Genomic DNA, 13,969 nt, shown 5'->3' with positions numbered 1-13,969 from the left:
AACGACAATGCCAACGTAATGTTTCGTACTAATTATTGCAATTATTACTCAAAACGAAAGGTTTGTCCTCTTAGATCGGTTGTTGTGACATTAGCTAGGGTTTCCTTTTATTTCGCAACATAATTTTTTTTTTCTTTTATTGAAATTGGAGATAGTTTTATACATTTTGGTCCGTTTTTTAAATATTATATTATATTTATGGATTTTATGGGCTATTTTTCATGTGTTGTTTTGAAAAGGTAGATAAATATCATTTTATTATCATATTCTAAACTCAATTTTCATTGGATTGTTGAGACATAATTTAAAGAAAAATGTGTAATTTCAGTAAAATTTTAAGCATAGAATTAGGTGAATGGGTTTGGATTTTTAGTTCGAATAAAATGATTTTATAATGGTCGATCATATATTCTTTTTTCGTAATATTTATTTATAGCAAATATAACAACAATTTAAATCAAAACACACCTTATATAATATGTGCCAAAATATTTGCATAATATCATATATTCTACAATTGATGCGCTAATCAATAAGATTTAAAAATATTAATTAAATTTAAACAAAGGGAAAAAATAATTAGAAAAGAGACGTTATATAGGAATCCCGCCACAGCCTTTTTCTCTTCCTCCATTTATTTCCTTTTGTCCTCTTTAAACATTCTTTGCTCTCTTAATCCTTTGAAAAATAAATAAAATTTATCCTTAAAAATTCGATAATTAAGTTTACCAAAAAAATCGATAATTTAATATATAATTTATTAACTCGTAATCAATGCGAATAATTTCATCTTAATTACATATTCTCTTCATCTTTATATTCACTGTAAAAACGATTCCCCAAATTTCACGTGGATAACTTTTTTCCGGCGACCGTTATGGGATGCACACCTTCGAAGCTCGACGGTTTGCCGGCGGTTTCTCTCTGCCGCGACCGCTGCAAATTCCTCGCCGAAGCTCTCCGCCGCAGCTATGCCGTCGCCGACGCTCACTCCGCTTATCTCCACTCTCTCAGTACCGTCGGCGAAGTCCTTCACCGATTCTTCGACCAAGCCGTCGATTCTCAGCCGGACGTCGACTTCGGAGCAGGAATCTCACCGGATTGTTGTTCTCAGGCGGTGTCGTCTTCGTCGTCGTCTTCGCCGGTTCACTCGCTGAGTAGCTCCGACTCGGATTCGCCTCCGAAATTCGATTCTGATTCGGAAGGAGAGAGAAGCAGAGGTAGGGGTTGCGAGTTGTTTGGTTCTACGAAAGAGGAAACAGTAAATTCAGGTCGTGAACATGATTTCTTCGCGTCGACGGGTTGCATGAAGAACGAAGCTGGTCGGTCGGTTTTTTACTCTGGGTATGGCTCCGATTCTCACCGGAATTACGATTCCGGGACCAGAACGCCGCCACCGCCGCCGGCTACGGATGGTTACGCTTGGGATTTCATCAATTTCTTCGAGAGCTACGAGTTTCCGTACAGTGTCACTGCGAAGGATTCGAAGGACAAGGAAGCTACTCGTGATCATGATGATGGATCGATGAAGAAGGTTCAGAAGGAGGAAACTATTTGCTTAAATCAGGAAAAAAATATAGCAGGAGGCGAGAAAAGCAGCCGGAAAATCTCAGAGAAGACGAAGAAGAAGGATGGTTCAGTGAAAAACATGGAGGGCACAAAGAAAAATGGTTCCGCCGAATCAAAATGTGCAAACCTTAGACCGAATATCTCGGTAATTGCAAAAGAACTACAAGAGCTGTTCATGAGAGCTTCTGAAGCAGGGGAAGAGGTTTCAAAGATGTTTGATACCGCGAAATTCAGATACTATTACAAGAGCTCATTTTATCAAGGTATGTTCAATTGTCTAGTTCTTCCTAATCAGTGTCGGATTCTTTGTTCAGAAAATTGTTCATCACTTTCTGATCCTACTTGTTCTCTGCTGTATCAGCTTCTTCAAACATTCTGTATGCTTTCAGCCCATCGTTCTTAGGAATTTCTTCCCCTTCCCCGAGGAAGACAAATCCGCTTGTTCACAAGAATCAAAACCCAGTTGAAGACATTGAAGCTGATTACAGAACTCTTTCATCTACTTTGAAGAAGCTCTCCATGTGGGAGAAGAAACTTTACCAAGAAGTGAAGGTAAATAAGCTTCTCCATACTTAGAAAATGGTGGAAATGTGACTTTCTTGTTTGAAGCTGCAGATTCTGGGTTTTGAAATTTGCAGGATGAGGAGAAACTCCGCACTGCTCACATGGAGAACTTCAAACAATTGAGGAGGATGGAGGAGAAGGGTACTACTGATGTGCGAAAACTCGAAGCCACTCGTACTTTGATTCAGAGTTTGTCCACGAGATTGAAAGTCTCGATCCATATGATAGACAAGATCTGTGTCATGATAAACACTTTACGAGATGAAGAGCTCTGGCCACAGATGAAAGAATTGATTCACAGGCAATTTCTCTGTTCCCCGATTCACTTGCATAATCATGAACCTCGAATCTGCTCCATGAATCTCACGATTCATTGATCTTTGTCGCCACATTTTGTTTCTAAAGTTTGCTACTCTAGAATTGTGTCCACGGATTCGAATCAGCACATCTCAAATGAGCTGTTCTGCTTTGATTTCAGGCTGTCCAAGATGTGGAGCTCTATGTTAGAATGCCACAGAAGACAATCTCGCATAATCTCAGACACGAGGAAGCTCGAGGCAATCACAATAAACGGAAATCTCGACATCTCTCAGCTAGAGTTGGCAATGGAACTGAAAGTCCAGCTAAGTAACTGGAACCAAAGCCTGTCAAACTGGATCGAAGCTCAGAAACAGTGCATCAAAGCCCTGAACGGTTGGCTAATGCGATGTTTGATGCAAGAACCTCAAGAACAGACACCAGATCTGAACGAAGAAGCTCCTCCTGTTTTCGGGGCTATTAACCGATGGACACAGACCCTCGAGAGATCAACGGAGAAGGAAGTTACCGAGGCAGTTTATGCGCTTTTAACGCTTATAACCCGTCAAATGAAGAAACAAAAACTCGAGATGCAACAGAGGAATGTTATGATCGGCGATAAGGATGTCGAGAGGAAACTCATGACCATGGAGAAGGAAGAGCAGAAGATTCAGAGGTACTTTGTCCAAACACTGCAGAGAAGAATGGATGTTTCAGCTGCAGAATCATCGGTTAGTTCGAATCTGAAATCTAACTTGGAACAGATTTTCATATCTATGGAAAACTTGGCTAATGGTTCGAAGCAAGCATATGATGATCTTTACTCAGTTTGTGTGTAATGATAGTTTGTTACTTTGTTTTTTGGTTTGTGAAAAATGTGTAATTGTGTTTTGTTTCTTTTTGTGTTATGTAGCTTAAGAGCCTTTGCATTGTTCTTATGCTTGAAGTTTTTATTTATTTTAGAGTTTATGAATAAATTTAGAATTTTTCTCCTGATGTTTTTTGATTCACACATAATTAATTGATATTTTTATTTTTATTTGTTTTGGATGCATTTACAATTTTTGTATTTGTATTATTACTTGGAAATATAATAACATAAGATCGATATTTTGTGCATGTGCAAATTAATATGTCTAACATTTTATATCCCAAATGTATGCTTCAACCTACAAAATGGTAAAAAGCTATACAAATTACTGTAAATGTTAACCAATTCGTATTTCAAAGTATTTTTCATACATTGATTAAGATTGTTTTGTTATTATACACGGTGATTTTCAAAATTATTATCATTTCTAAATATATTCTAATATGTTTTTTAATGGCCTTTAATGCAGAAACAAACTATTTTGTCTATGTCTACAAATCACAATCACTCACTTTTAAATTAAATTTTAGATGTTTATTTAAAAATGTAACATTGATGCATTGAAAAAAAAAAGACAGTTTATTTTGTATATAAATATGACAAGAATTATGAGTTGTAATATATTTAAAATGGTTTTACACTGGTATATAGTTTGTTCTAAATCATTATAGTTACATATATATATTTTATAATCAGGATAGTTTTCCGACCCTTTGTCTTGACTACGTCTATTCTATATGCGGGACCAACCTTTATATATAAACTTTTTAATCCAAAAATTACATCTCGACCCTGCTGATACATTACATCATCATATCCACCATTCCACCACCTATGGTGGGTTTTATATATATATATATATATATATATATATATTCCAAGTTCTAACCCCTCAACACTATCCATTAAAAATTCATCATTGGTAATATTAATTTTAATACAATACAATATAGAGATGGGTAGATACGTACATATCTCAAAATGCATTTTTTTTTGCCACAACTGTTTGCTAAAGAAAAAAAAAACCTTAGGGAAACATGGTATGGTTTGCTTGTATTTTTAATGAAACCGCAGCCGTTTTCTAAACTACGATTATCACGAAACCCAAGAAAATTATTATAATTAATAATGTCCCTAATATTTAATCTTTGTATTATTGTTACATACATACATATACATTATATATGTGTGTGCGTATGTTTCCAGGCTGTCTGAGTCCAACTTGTTTGATGTTTTTTTCTTAATTTCAAAACCACACGAACTTTCGTGCGACTTGTTGGATGTTCGTATACAATTGGACCTACCGTTCGTGCACATTTCCCATCATCATATAATAAAAATATTGTTTAGGATCTTATATTATATGCAACTGCCACTGCCCACTATATTTATTTTTTTCCAAACTTTAATAAAAAATATATACACTTCTCGATAGACATTGAAATTTCTGTTTCATATAATATATGGTCGCTGGGATTTGAAACAACTTGGCAGCCAACAGTTCTTGCTTTTGTTTTCACGTTGTCCGGTTTATTATACATACATACATACATACATACATACATACATACATACATACATAAGTTATAGATTTTCTTGGTGTCAGTTATATCGATTAGAGATGCACTTAGTCTCCGACAACCACGAGATCTGTCGGAAGAAACTCAGTTTATCTTTCAGACCAGCAAATTCCAGGCTGTATTTTCGTCTATACGTGCATATATACACAACCAAACACACACACACACACACACAGATATATATAGAGCCTGTATGTAGACTGATCTCTCTCAATCTCACACCAAGACTTCACAGCAACACTAAACAAAATTATGGCTTCACACGTTCGATCGTCAAGCTGGCCTGAAGATGTTCATCCTCTGACTCGAGCAATCCAAGATCATCTCCAGAAACTGACACAGACGCATTCCACGTGTCAGAAACTCGGTGTTCTGAAGAGTTTGTACGAGGCTGTCGATGATTTCCTCCATTTCCCGATGAATACCCTCGAAGATTCGACCCATTTGGAAGACGTTTCTGACGGATTTCTCAGGGTTCTAGACATATGCAGCATAGCGAGAGACGTTTTCTTGCAGATGAAAGAACATGTCACCGATCTCGAATCTGCCCTTAGGAGAAGAAGCAGTTTGGGAGACGGGTATTTAGTCGGGTTCATATCGAAGAGAAGAGCAATGAGGAGAAGGGTCGAGAGAGATGTAAAGCCAATGATGAAGAGAAACGAGAAGAAGACGTACGATAATGTCTTGAGACAAGTCGAAGAGTCGAGTTTTGAAGTGATATCGTCTTTGTTGATTACAAGTAAGGCGAGATCGGGTAGAGGGTTCGTGTCTAAGATGTTTCGCCCGAAGAAAGTGGAATGCATCGAAGCAAAGACAGATGAGATCGGATTATCGGAGGACGAGTTGGAGAGGATGAAGAGAGGGAACATATCGGTAGCCGAGGAATTGCAGAGACTGAAAGAAACAGAAATGGGGATTGAAGAGGTAGAGAGAGGGTTGGAGGGAGTGTACAAGAAGCTGGTAAGAACAAGAGTCTCTCTTCTTAATATTCTTACCAATTGATAGAGGTTTTGTAAAGGAGAAAGTGTAGCGATTGATTATGTGAATATGCTATCAATGATATTCTCACTTTCTGTGCAAAAGTTTTGTAACAATTGCAATAAACATATTGACCCTTGACACCAATATTAGTTACGTTAAGGGTGAGCGTTTCGATATTCGGTTCTAGTTTAGTTCGTTAATTGTTTGGTTCAATTTTTTCGGTTCTATAAAAATATATATTAATTAATTATTATATTACATTCGTTTCCATTCGGTTTCGATTTTTTCTTAATTCTAAAAAAATACCGATCAAAATTTTAGACAGTTCATTTCGAAAATGATACATACAATTATAAATAATGCATGATTATCATACATATAGCTATAATTTTTAAATAAATAAATTGACAAATCTATAATGACACATTTTAAATTTTAAATATATTAGTTCATATATGACCATTATACAACTAGTTATATAGTTCACGGAAAAAATCATATTTCGAATAATCACGTAAATTTATTCCGAACCCAATTGTCAGACGGGGAAACGAACAACAATAGCAAGAGAGCCCCGAGAGGTGGACGAGGGAATGGGAGAAAAGGCATGAACAAGCCGCAAAACAGAGAGAATGAATGTCTTACAAAGTTGTGTACATAATAATACATAAGGTACATGAAACTGAAATGTGGAACAGACAAGAACCGGTTTTCGCCATGATCTTCCCAATGCAAGAATATGTCTCTGTTTTATCAGCTTGTTCGGTATAGAATATTGGAAATGTTGAAGCATTGGAAGAATCAAAAGCTCGACAGGCATAGACAGACGGTACCTAGTGATGATCCCCATGACCATGATCACCATGGCCCTCCCAAGGGTGCCTCCAGCCCTATCAGACACGAAAAGGACAAAACATTCAGCAGTCAACCGATACTGTCGGACCATATTACATGAAGAAGAAGAAGAAGAGATGGGACGGAGTCTTACCAATACTACCGGACCATCTTGCTTTGCCCTGTACAGAACCCAGAACCTGAAACGTCGAAACGGGTTAATGATAACATCTTCAGCAGAAATTATGTGGAAAATAAAATCTGACTCGATAACCCTATGCATTTGGAATTGGAACAAAATGCGAATCAATTTCACCATAGGACGTAACTAAGATATACAAACGATCCTTCCCCTCAATTTAAGTATCTGATCATACAATTCCGAGTACTCTTGATACTTCAGAGACAGATTACATACTACACGAAGGAACATCATTCAGATCATTTTCTCATGGGTTGATGGAATCAAACCGTGATTTAAATTCTTCGTTTAACTTCTCCCCACCTTACAAATGGATGATACTAAAGGATGTTTACTAAAGCTTCCATTTTGCCCGCAAGCAATCATTCTCGTGCAAGCAAACAGAAATTTGTCCTCATGAGCACATTCTCTGAGAAAACTAAAATGCACCAAAGCCAATACTGATCGAGAGAAACAAACAAAAGCCCTCCAGGAACAAAATCCTGTCCGAATCAAAATCAACCCCATTGCCTATGATCCTTGTCAAATTTCTCCCATCATCAACCCAATTTCACGAACAAGAAAAGAGAACGACCCGAATTTCACAGGATTACAACTCAGACGCAGAGTCGCTTCATGATCAGATCCGATTACAAAAAACAACGACGGAGGAAGAAATTACCACATGAGAGCGCACATGCCCTTCCCCGTGACGGCGTGCCACCGCTTCGGATGGTGGATCGTCATCCCCTTGTAAGTCGTACTCGCGCCATGCCCTCCTCCCATTCTCAATCTCTGCTCGAAACCCTAAGCTTCTCACTGCAATGTCCCGAAGAGCTTCACTCGTTCTCCGGTTCTCTCTCTCACCCGAAATCCGTTCATCGATGAACAAATCTCTGTCCTCAGAGAAAAACTAAAGGGCCCATTAAGCCCAATTATTATGGCCCGTCGGTATTAATGTACTCAATTTGGAGCCCAATTTAAGGCCGGTAGAGAGCTGCCAGCTCCCTGTATTTTTTAATAATTATAAATTAACCCCTATAGTTTTTGTAAAAATGTATCCGAGTACTTATGTCCTATAAAAATTATAATCGTATCACATCTGTATTTTATTTACTAGGCGAAGATCCGTAAATTTTTTATTGCAATATTTGTTGATGTTATAAAAAAATGATATATAGAATATTATCTAATTTAGAAAAAATATGATGTTTTCTAATCTGATCCAATATTATTAAGTAGGATAATTAGTGGTGTCAATTGTGATCCGAGGTCCGAAACTCGGTCCGGTTCAGCCCAAAAAATAGCGGGAAACGGGTTGAGATATTGAGATCCGAAAATTTTTCAGGCTTTCGGGCCGGATTCGATTCGGACCGGTCCGAAAAAGTCTGAATTTTTTTAAAAATAAATCTTTAAAAAAAAAATAAATATATTAACGAACAAAATCATGCGGACCAGGTTTTGACCCGACCCGATCCAAACCCAAGATCTATAGGGCCGGGTTTCGGACTCAGTGATATAGATCCGAAAAAATTAGGTCGACCTGAACCGAGTCCAAAACTGAAACGGGTCGGGTCGAACCTAGCCGATTGACACCCCTAAAGATAATATCGATAGGATATTAACTATAAAATAATAATCATTGTATATTCAAGATGATATATAAAAGAATTAAATAAATTTAAAACAATTTCGTCGATAATTATAATACATATCTCATAATTTAAAAAAACCTTAATTTCATGTTAAGTAATGATAATAAATTAATCTATTTGTAATTTACTTCCTTCCACTCGGTATTACCCTTAAAATCATTATAACTAAATTAATTGTCTTGACCATAGTGACTAGTAAGTCGATATATAAAGAATCAAATAAATTTACAACAATTAATATGGTAAGTCAATTATTACAATAAATAGTTATTTTTTATTTTATGGTAACTAGTAGTCAATAAAATATACCATTTGAATTTAATAATATGGAATACATTAATTTATTTTATGGTAATTAATAATCCATTAATTATACACTTTGAATTTAATAATTGTTACATTACTTATTACAAAATAATTATATTTTATAAACCAATTTTAGTTTGATCCTAAGTAACGATTTGTTATTTCCAAATAAAATTGACGAGAAGTTGATGATGGTGTTTAAGTGGCATTATATCAAAAATACCCTTAAAATGCTACTTCTACTTCAACACCTACCCTTGTGACTATGTGACCAATGTGATCCGAAAAAGTCTGAATTTTTTTAAAAATAAATCTTTAAAAAAAAAATAAATATATTAACGAACAAAATCATGCGGACCAGGTTTTGACCCGACCCGATCCAAACCCAAGATCTATAGGGCCGGGTTTCGGACTCAGTGATATAGATCCGAAAAAATTAGGTCGACCTGAACCGAGTCCAAAACTGAAACGGGTCGGGTCGAACCTAGCCGATTGACACCCCTAAAGATAATATCGATAGGATATTAACTATAAAATAATAATCATTGTATATTCAAGATGATATATAAAAGAATTAAATAAATTTAAAACAATTTCGTCGATAATTATAATACATATCTCATAATTTAAAAAAACCTTAATTTCATGTTAAGTAATGATAATAAATTAATCTATTTGTAATTTACTTCCTTCCACTCGGTATTACCCTTAAAATCATTATAACTAAATTAATTGTCTTGACCATAGTGACTAGTAAGTCGATATATAAAGAATCAAATAAATTTACAACAATTAATATGGTAAGTCAATTATTACAATAAATAGTTATTTTTTATTTTATGGTAACTAGTAGTCAATAAAATATACCATTTGAATTTAATAATATGGAATACATTAATTTATTTTATGGTAATTAATAATCCATTAATTATACACTTTGAATTTAATAATTGTTACATTACTTATTACAAAATAATTATATTTTATAAACCAATTTTAGTTTGATCCTAAGTAACGATTTGTTATTTCCAAATAAAATTGACGAGAAGTTGATGATGGTGTTTAAGTGGCATTATATCAAAAATACCCTTAAAATGCTACTTCTACTTCAACACCTACCCTTGTGACTATGTGACCAATGTGACCGAAATATAGTATGGTCACATATTGATCTCATTGTTCATAATATTAAATTTATGATGTTTTAATCAAATGATTAGTAAGATATACAAGGTATGAACATAATGAATTAGTGATTTAACGTTATAATCGATAAAAATCAAAATGTGACCATACTATATTTCGGTCATATTGGTCACATGTGACCAGGGTAGGTCTTGAAGTAGAAGTAGTATTTTAAGGGTATTTTTTATAATACCCGATTTTAAGTTTGGTAACATAAAGTAGACTATTTTCTCAAAAATTAAGGTATTTTTTGGGATATCTTTATTATTCCGACCAAACAAGTAACAAATGTTTTCCACGTTGAATAATGTCTTTTTAGAAAATTCGCTGACCAATCCCGCGTTGTGGTCAGCGCCGTCTATATTATAATAACTCAAACTCCCCAGTCAAAATTTCTCAGTCGTCACAGAGCCACCATAACCAAATCTCAGAAACTCTGATCAGAGAGAGAGAGAGATGGCATCCGTAGATCCTCGGAGCGGTTTCTGCAAATCGAATTCGACGTTTTACAGCAAACGAACGCCGATTCCGTTGCCGCCGAATCCATCGCTCGACGTGACGACCTTCATCTCGTCTCAGGCCCACCGAGGCAAAACCGCTCTCATCGACGCGGCCACCGGCAGGAACCTCAGCTTCTCCGAGCTATGGCGGTCCGTCGAATCCGTCGCCTCCTGTCTCTCCGACATGGGCATCCGCAAGGGCGATGTCGTCCTCCTCCTGTCCCCAAACTCCATCCTCTTCCCCGTCGTCTGTCTCTCCGTCATGTCTCTCGGCGCCGTCATCACCACCACCAACCCCCTCAACACCTCCGGCGAGATCTCCAAACAGATCTCCGACTCCAATCCCGTCATCGCCTTCACCACCGTCGATCTCCTCCCCAAAATCGCCGCCGATCTCCCGATCGTGATCATGGACGAGGAGGAGCGAGTAGGCCCCATGCGTGGCGCTAGAATCGCGGGGAGGTTGGTGGAGATGATGGAGAAGAGGCCGAATGAGAGACGAGTCAGGGAACGAGTCGACCAGGACGACACGGCGAGTCTGTTGTACTCGTCCGGGACCACAGGCGCGAGCAAGGGAGTGGTTTCCTCCCACAGAAACCTTATCTCGATGGTCCAGACAGTGGTTCAACGATTCGGATCTGACAGCGGAGGCCATGGAGAACAGAGATTCATCTGCACGGTCCCCATGTTCCACATCTACGGCTTGGCTGCCTTCGCGACGGGCCTTCTGGCGTACGGATCGACGATCATCGTCCTGTCCAAATTCGACATGCACGAGATGATGTCGGCGATCGGAAAATATCGAGCGACCTATCTCCCCCTCGTGCCGCCGATATTGGTTGCGATGATCAACGGCGCAGATCAGATCAAGCGCAAGTACGATCTGAGCTCGCTGCACTCGATTCTCTGCGGCGGAGCCCCTTTGAGCAAGGAGGTGATCGAGGGCTTCGTCGAGAAGTATCCGACGGTCAAGATTCTTCAAGGGTATGGGTTGACCGAGTCAACAGCGATCGGGGCTTCGACGGACACGCTGGACGAGAGCCGACGATACGGAACCGCGGGGTTATTGTCGCCGAGCATGGAGGCGAAGATCGTGGATCCGGGTTCGGGTCGGGTCCTCGGGTTGAACCAGACCGGTGAGCTCTGGCTCAAAGGTCCATCGATCATGAAAGGTAACTGAATATTTTGGAATTGTTGGTAACGTCTGAGGCTGATTCGGAAATTTGTCGACATTGCTTCCGGGTTTTGTCCATAAGATGATCTGAATGCATCAGAATGAGGAGTAGCTGTTGATGGGATGCAGAAATTTTCGGACATGGCCATGGGTTACGGGTTTTTGTCTGAATGAATCTGCTGTCGTCTTCGCAGGTTATTTCCGCAATGAAGAAGCTACGAGCTCGACTCTGGATTCGGAAGGATGGCTGAGAACCGGAGATCTCTGCTACTTTGATGAAGATGGATTCATCTTTGTGGTTGATCGGTTGAAGGAGCTTATCAAATACAAAGGTTATCAGGTCCCTCCGGCTGAACTAGAGGCTTTGTTGCTTACTCATCCCGAGATCGTGGATGCGGCCGTCATCCCGTAAGTCTCCTGCTCCGCACTCATTTTTGTTTGCGTATTACCACTCACTCTGGTTGATAACCGAATAATTGAACCAACCGTACGTTGTTCCTCAGGTTTCCCGACGAGGAAGTAGGGCAGTTTCCGATGGCGTATGTCGTTCGGAAGCCCGGAAGCAATTTATCAGGGAACAACCTGATGGAGTTCGTCTCTAAACAGGTTTGTTTATCTATATATCAAAGATGAAATGTTTTTTGTTTTTTAAAATTAGACTGTTTATTTTGCTTAGAACATGTTTGTAAGTTAGGTTCCGGTTCCAAGTTTTTATAAATGTTGTGGTTTGTGAATGCAGGTGGCGCCGTACAAGAGGATTAGGAAGGTTGCGTTTGTGTCATCCGTACCGAAGAATCCGTCCGGGAAGATTCTCCGCAAGGATCTTATAAAGCTTGCCACTTCCAAGCTTTGAAAACGTTGCTGTTTTCCATGCAAGAGTGATAGGAGTGACCAATGCGGTTTCCGTTCCGTTTGGTTATATTTGTACTTCAGTTATTTCGACCGGTAGAAAAAATTATAACCATTCAGTTTTTATATTAATCCAATTCGGTTTCATTTTAATTCAATATGATTCACATTCGATTTTAATTGATAAAAATGCTCATTTTAAAAAAAAAATCAAATTTTTGATTATTTTTTATCGGTTTGGATTTAAAAAAATCATAATCATTCGATTTTTATGTCAAATTGAGTTCAACTATGATTATATTCAGTTAATAACTACAATAGTCTATTATATTAATTTGCATTAAATACTCTCCAGATTGGAGTGAGTTTATTTGAAAACTTTAGATGTTGATCCATGAGGGTGATGCATGAAATTTGTTTTTTAAAAAGGAAATTGAAGTCTTTTCAAACGATTAAAAACAAATAGCGAAACGATTTTCATTTCGGTGTTTGGTGTTTTAATTGAACTACTAATACACAAAGATTGGACCAAACTATCATATTGTACATATATACACAAAACTCTATATCTGATATAAATTGACATAAAGATGCATTTCCGCCTTATATGACAATAATAGCATTGAGAATTATAACAAGAAACACTTCTTTTTTAAAAGAAAACATCAACGCAGTTCCATCGTGATTCACACTTACTGAATAAACATCAAAGTTCTAAAACCACTAAACCAACAATGATATTAGGGAATCAACAGCAATTACTCAAATTTAGATAATTCAACCGGAGAAATTCATTTACAAAGTGTTTATCTCGTCCCAAATTCGAACCTAAATTTTGAAGATAAAACATATAATACAAATCACATGATTCACTGTTACAAAAAAAAAGAATTCGCCCGACTTTGCACAATATTTTCTTTCAAATTTTTGTATTAATAAATGCATAAAACAAACTCCAAACCCGACTTAATTAATTTGAAAGCTTTCAAGGTTGACCCATGAAGAGATACAATTGTACATTCGTTTAACAAAATATGAAATCGAATTAAAACAAAAAAACAAAAAAAACCATTTTTCATTTATTTTAAATTTTAACATATCAATTGAATGACTAATAATACCAATATTCTATGGTGCGTATATAAATTGAAAATGAATCAGAATGCATTTCCGCCATATATACCAACCAATAGACAATAATGGCATAACAATTATAATAATAAACACTTCTTTTTATAAGAAAATACCAACATACAGTTCCATGTGATTAAAGTTTATTAAATTAATCTTTACAAAAAAAGTTTATTAAATTAAGCATCAAAGTTAGAAACCACTAACCAGCGTTTGACCGTCTCTAAGCTTCGCCTCGCCGGAAAAAATGGCAGACCAAAAGGAATCTCGACTCATCGATCCAAAGAGCGGT

The 13,969-nt window shown here is 37.2% G+C and overlaps 5 protein-coding genes across 5 annotated transcripts in view; 4 read left to right on the top strand and 1 right to left on the bottom strand.

The window, feature by feature from the left end:
- Positions 1–772: 772 nt before the first annotated feature.
- On the top strand, positions 773–3,428 carry LOC104811459 (girdin). The gene is made up of 4 exons (XM_010538152.2): positions 773–1,832; positions 1,931–2,121; positions 2,208–2,434; positions 2,612–3,428. Exons 1-4 carry the CDS (start codon positions 878–880, stop codon positions 3,267–3,269), a joined length of 2,031 nt encoding a protein of 676 aa, XP_010536454.1. The 5' UTR covers positions 773–877; the 3' UTR covers positions 3,270–3,428.
- Positions 3,429–5,002: 1,574 nt separating this feature from the next.
- On the top strand, positions 5,003–5,986 carry LOC104811458. The gene has a single exon (XM_010538151.1). It carries the CDS (start codon positions 5,134–5,136, stop codon positions 5,881–5,883), a length of 750 nt encoding a protein of 249 aa, XP_010536453.1. The 5' UTR covers positions 5,003–5,133; the 3' UTR covers positions 5,884–5,986.
- A 374-nt stretch (positions 5,987–6,360) lies between these two features.
- On the bottom strand, positions 6,361–7,757 carry LOC104811457 (NADH dehydrogenase [ubiquinone] 1 beta subcomplex subunit 2-like). Its single transcript, XM_019202374.1, has 3 exons — positions 7,560–7,757; positions 6,851–6,896; positions 6,361–6,752 (listed from the first exon to the last, which is right to left on the bottom strand). Exons 1-3 carry the CDS (start codon positions 7,661–7,663, stop codon positions 6,696–6,698), a joined length of 207 nt encoding a protein of 68 aa, XP_019057919.1. The 5' UTR covers positions 7,664–7,757; the 3' UTR covers positions 6,361–6,695.
- A 2,640-nt stretch (positions 7,758–10,397) lies between these two features.
- On the top strand, positions 10,398–12,704 carry LOC104811456 (4-coumarate--CoA ligase-like 5). The gene is made up of 4 exons (XM_010538149.2): positions 10,398–11,695; positions 11,892–12,105; positions 12,201–12,303; positions 12,437–12,704. The coding sequence occupies exons 1-4, from the start codon at positions 10,480–10,482 to the stop codon at positions 12,548–12,550; spliced, it is 1,647 nt and encodes a 548-aa protein (XP_010536451.1). The 5' UTR covers positions 10,398–10,479; the 3' UTR covers positions 12,551–12,704.
- Positions 12,705–13,803: 1,099 nt separating this feature from the next.
- Positions 13,804–13,969, top strand: part of LOC104811455 (4-coumarate--CoA ligase-like 4) — a 4,944-nt gene continuing 4,778 nt past the window's right edge. The window contains exon 1 of the mRNA XM_010538148.2: positions 13,804–13,965. Coding sequence (XP_010536450.1) covers positions 13,925–13,965 — 41 coding nt within the window. The 5' untranslated portion in view covers positions 13,804–13,924. The remainder of the gene's footprint in view (positions 13,966–13,969) is intronic.

The sequence above is a fragment of the Tarenaya hassleriana genome, unplaced genomic scaffold (assembly GCF_000463585.1).
Source record: "Tarenaya hassleriana unplaced genomic scaffold, ASM46358v1 Cleome2, whole genome shotgun sequence".
Lineage (NCBI taxonomy): Eukaryota > Viridiplantae > Streptophyta > Magnoliopsida > Brassicales > Cleomaceae > Tarenaya > Tarenaya hassleriana.
This window is presented reverse-complemented; position numbering and strand designations above follow the sequence as displayed.

What these genes read in the sequence shown, in the direction of transcription:
- LOC104811456 (XM_010538149.2), top strand. Translation starts at nt 10,480, where the DNA reads ATGGCATCCGTAGATCCTCGGAGCGGTTTCTGCAAATCGAATTCGACG. An exon ending in AGGTCCATCGATCATGAAAG is followed by an intron (nt 11,696 to 11,891) that starts GTAACTGAATAT and finishes TCGTCTTCGCAG; the next exon opens with GTTATTTCCGCAATGAAGAA. An exon ending in GTGGATGCGGCCGTCATCCC is followed by an intron (nt 12,106 to 12,200) that starts GTAAGTCTCCTG and finishes GTTGTTCCTCAG; the next exon opens with GTTTCCCGACGAGGAAGTAG.
- LOC104811457 (XM_019202374.1), bottom strand. Translation starts at nt 7,663, where the DNA reads ATGGGAGGAGGGCATGGCGCGAGTACGACTTACAAGGGGATGACGATC. An exon ending in GGCATGTGCGCTCTCATGTG is followed by an intron (nt 6,897 to 7,559) that starts GTAATTTCTTCC and finishes TCGACGTTTCAG; the next exon opens with GTTCTGGGTTCTGTACAGGG. An exon ending in AAGATGGTCCGGTAGTATTG is followed by an intron (nt 6,753 to 6,850) that starts GTAAGACTCCGT and finishes CGTGTCTGATAG; the next exon opens with GGCTGGAGGCACCCTTGGGA.
- LOC104811459 (XM_010538152.2), top strand. Translation starts at nt 878, where the DNA reads ATGGGATGCACACCTTCGAAGCTCGACGGTTTGCCGGCGGTTTCTCTC. An exon ending in AACTTTACCAAGAAGTGAAG is followed by an intron (nt 2,122 to 2,207) that starts GTAAATAAGCTT and finishes TGAAATTTGCAG; the next exon opens with GATGAGGAGAAACTCCGCAC. An exon ending in ATGAAAGAATTGATTCACAG is followed by an intron (nt 2,435 to 2,611) that starts GCAATTTCTCTG and finishes CTTTGATTTCAG; the next exon opens with GCTGTCCAAGATGTGGAGCT.
- LOC104811458 (XM_010538151.1), top strand. Translation starts at nt 5,134, where the DNA reads ATGGCTTCACACGTTCGATCGTCAAGCTGGCCTGAAGATGTTCATCCT.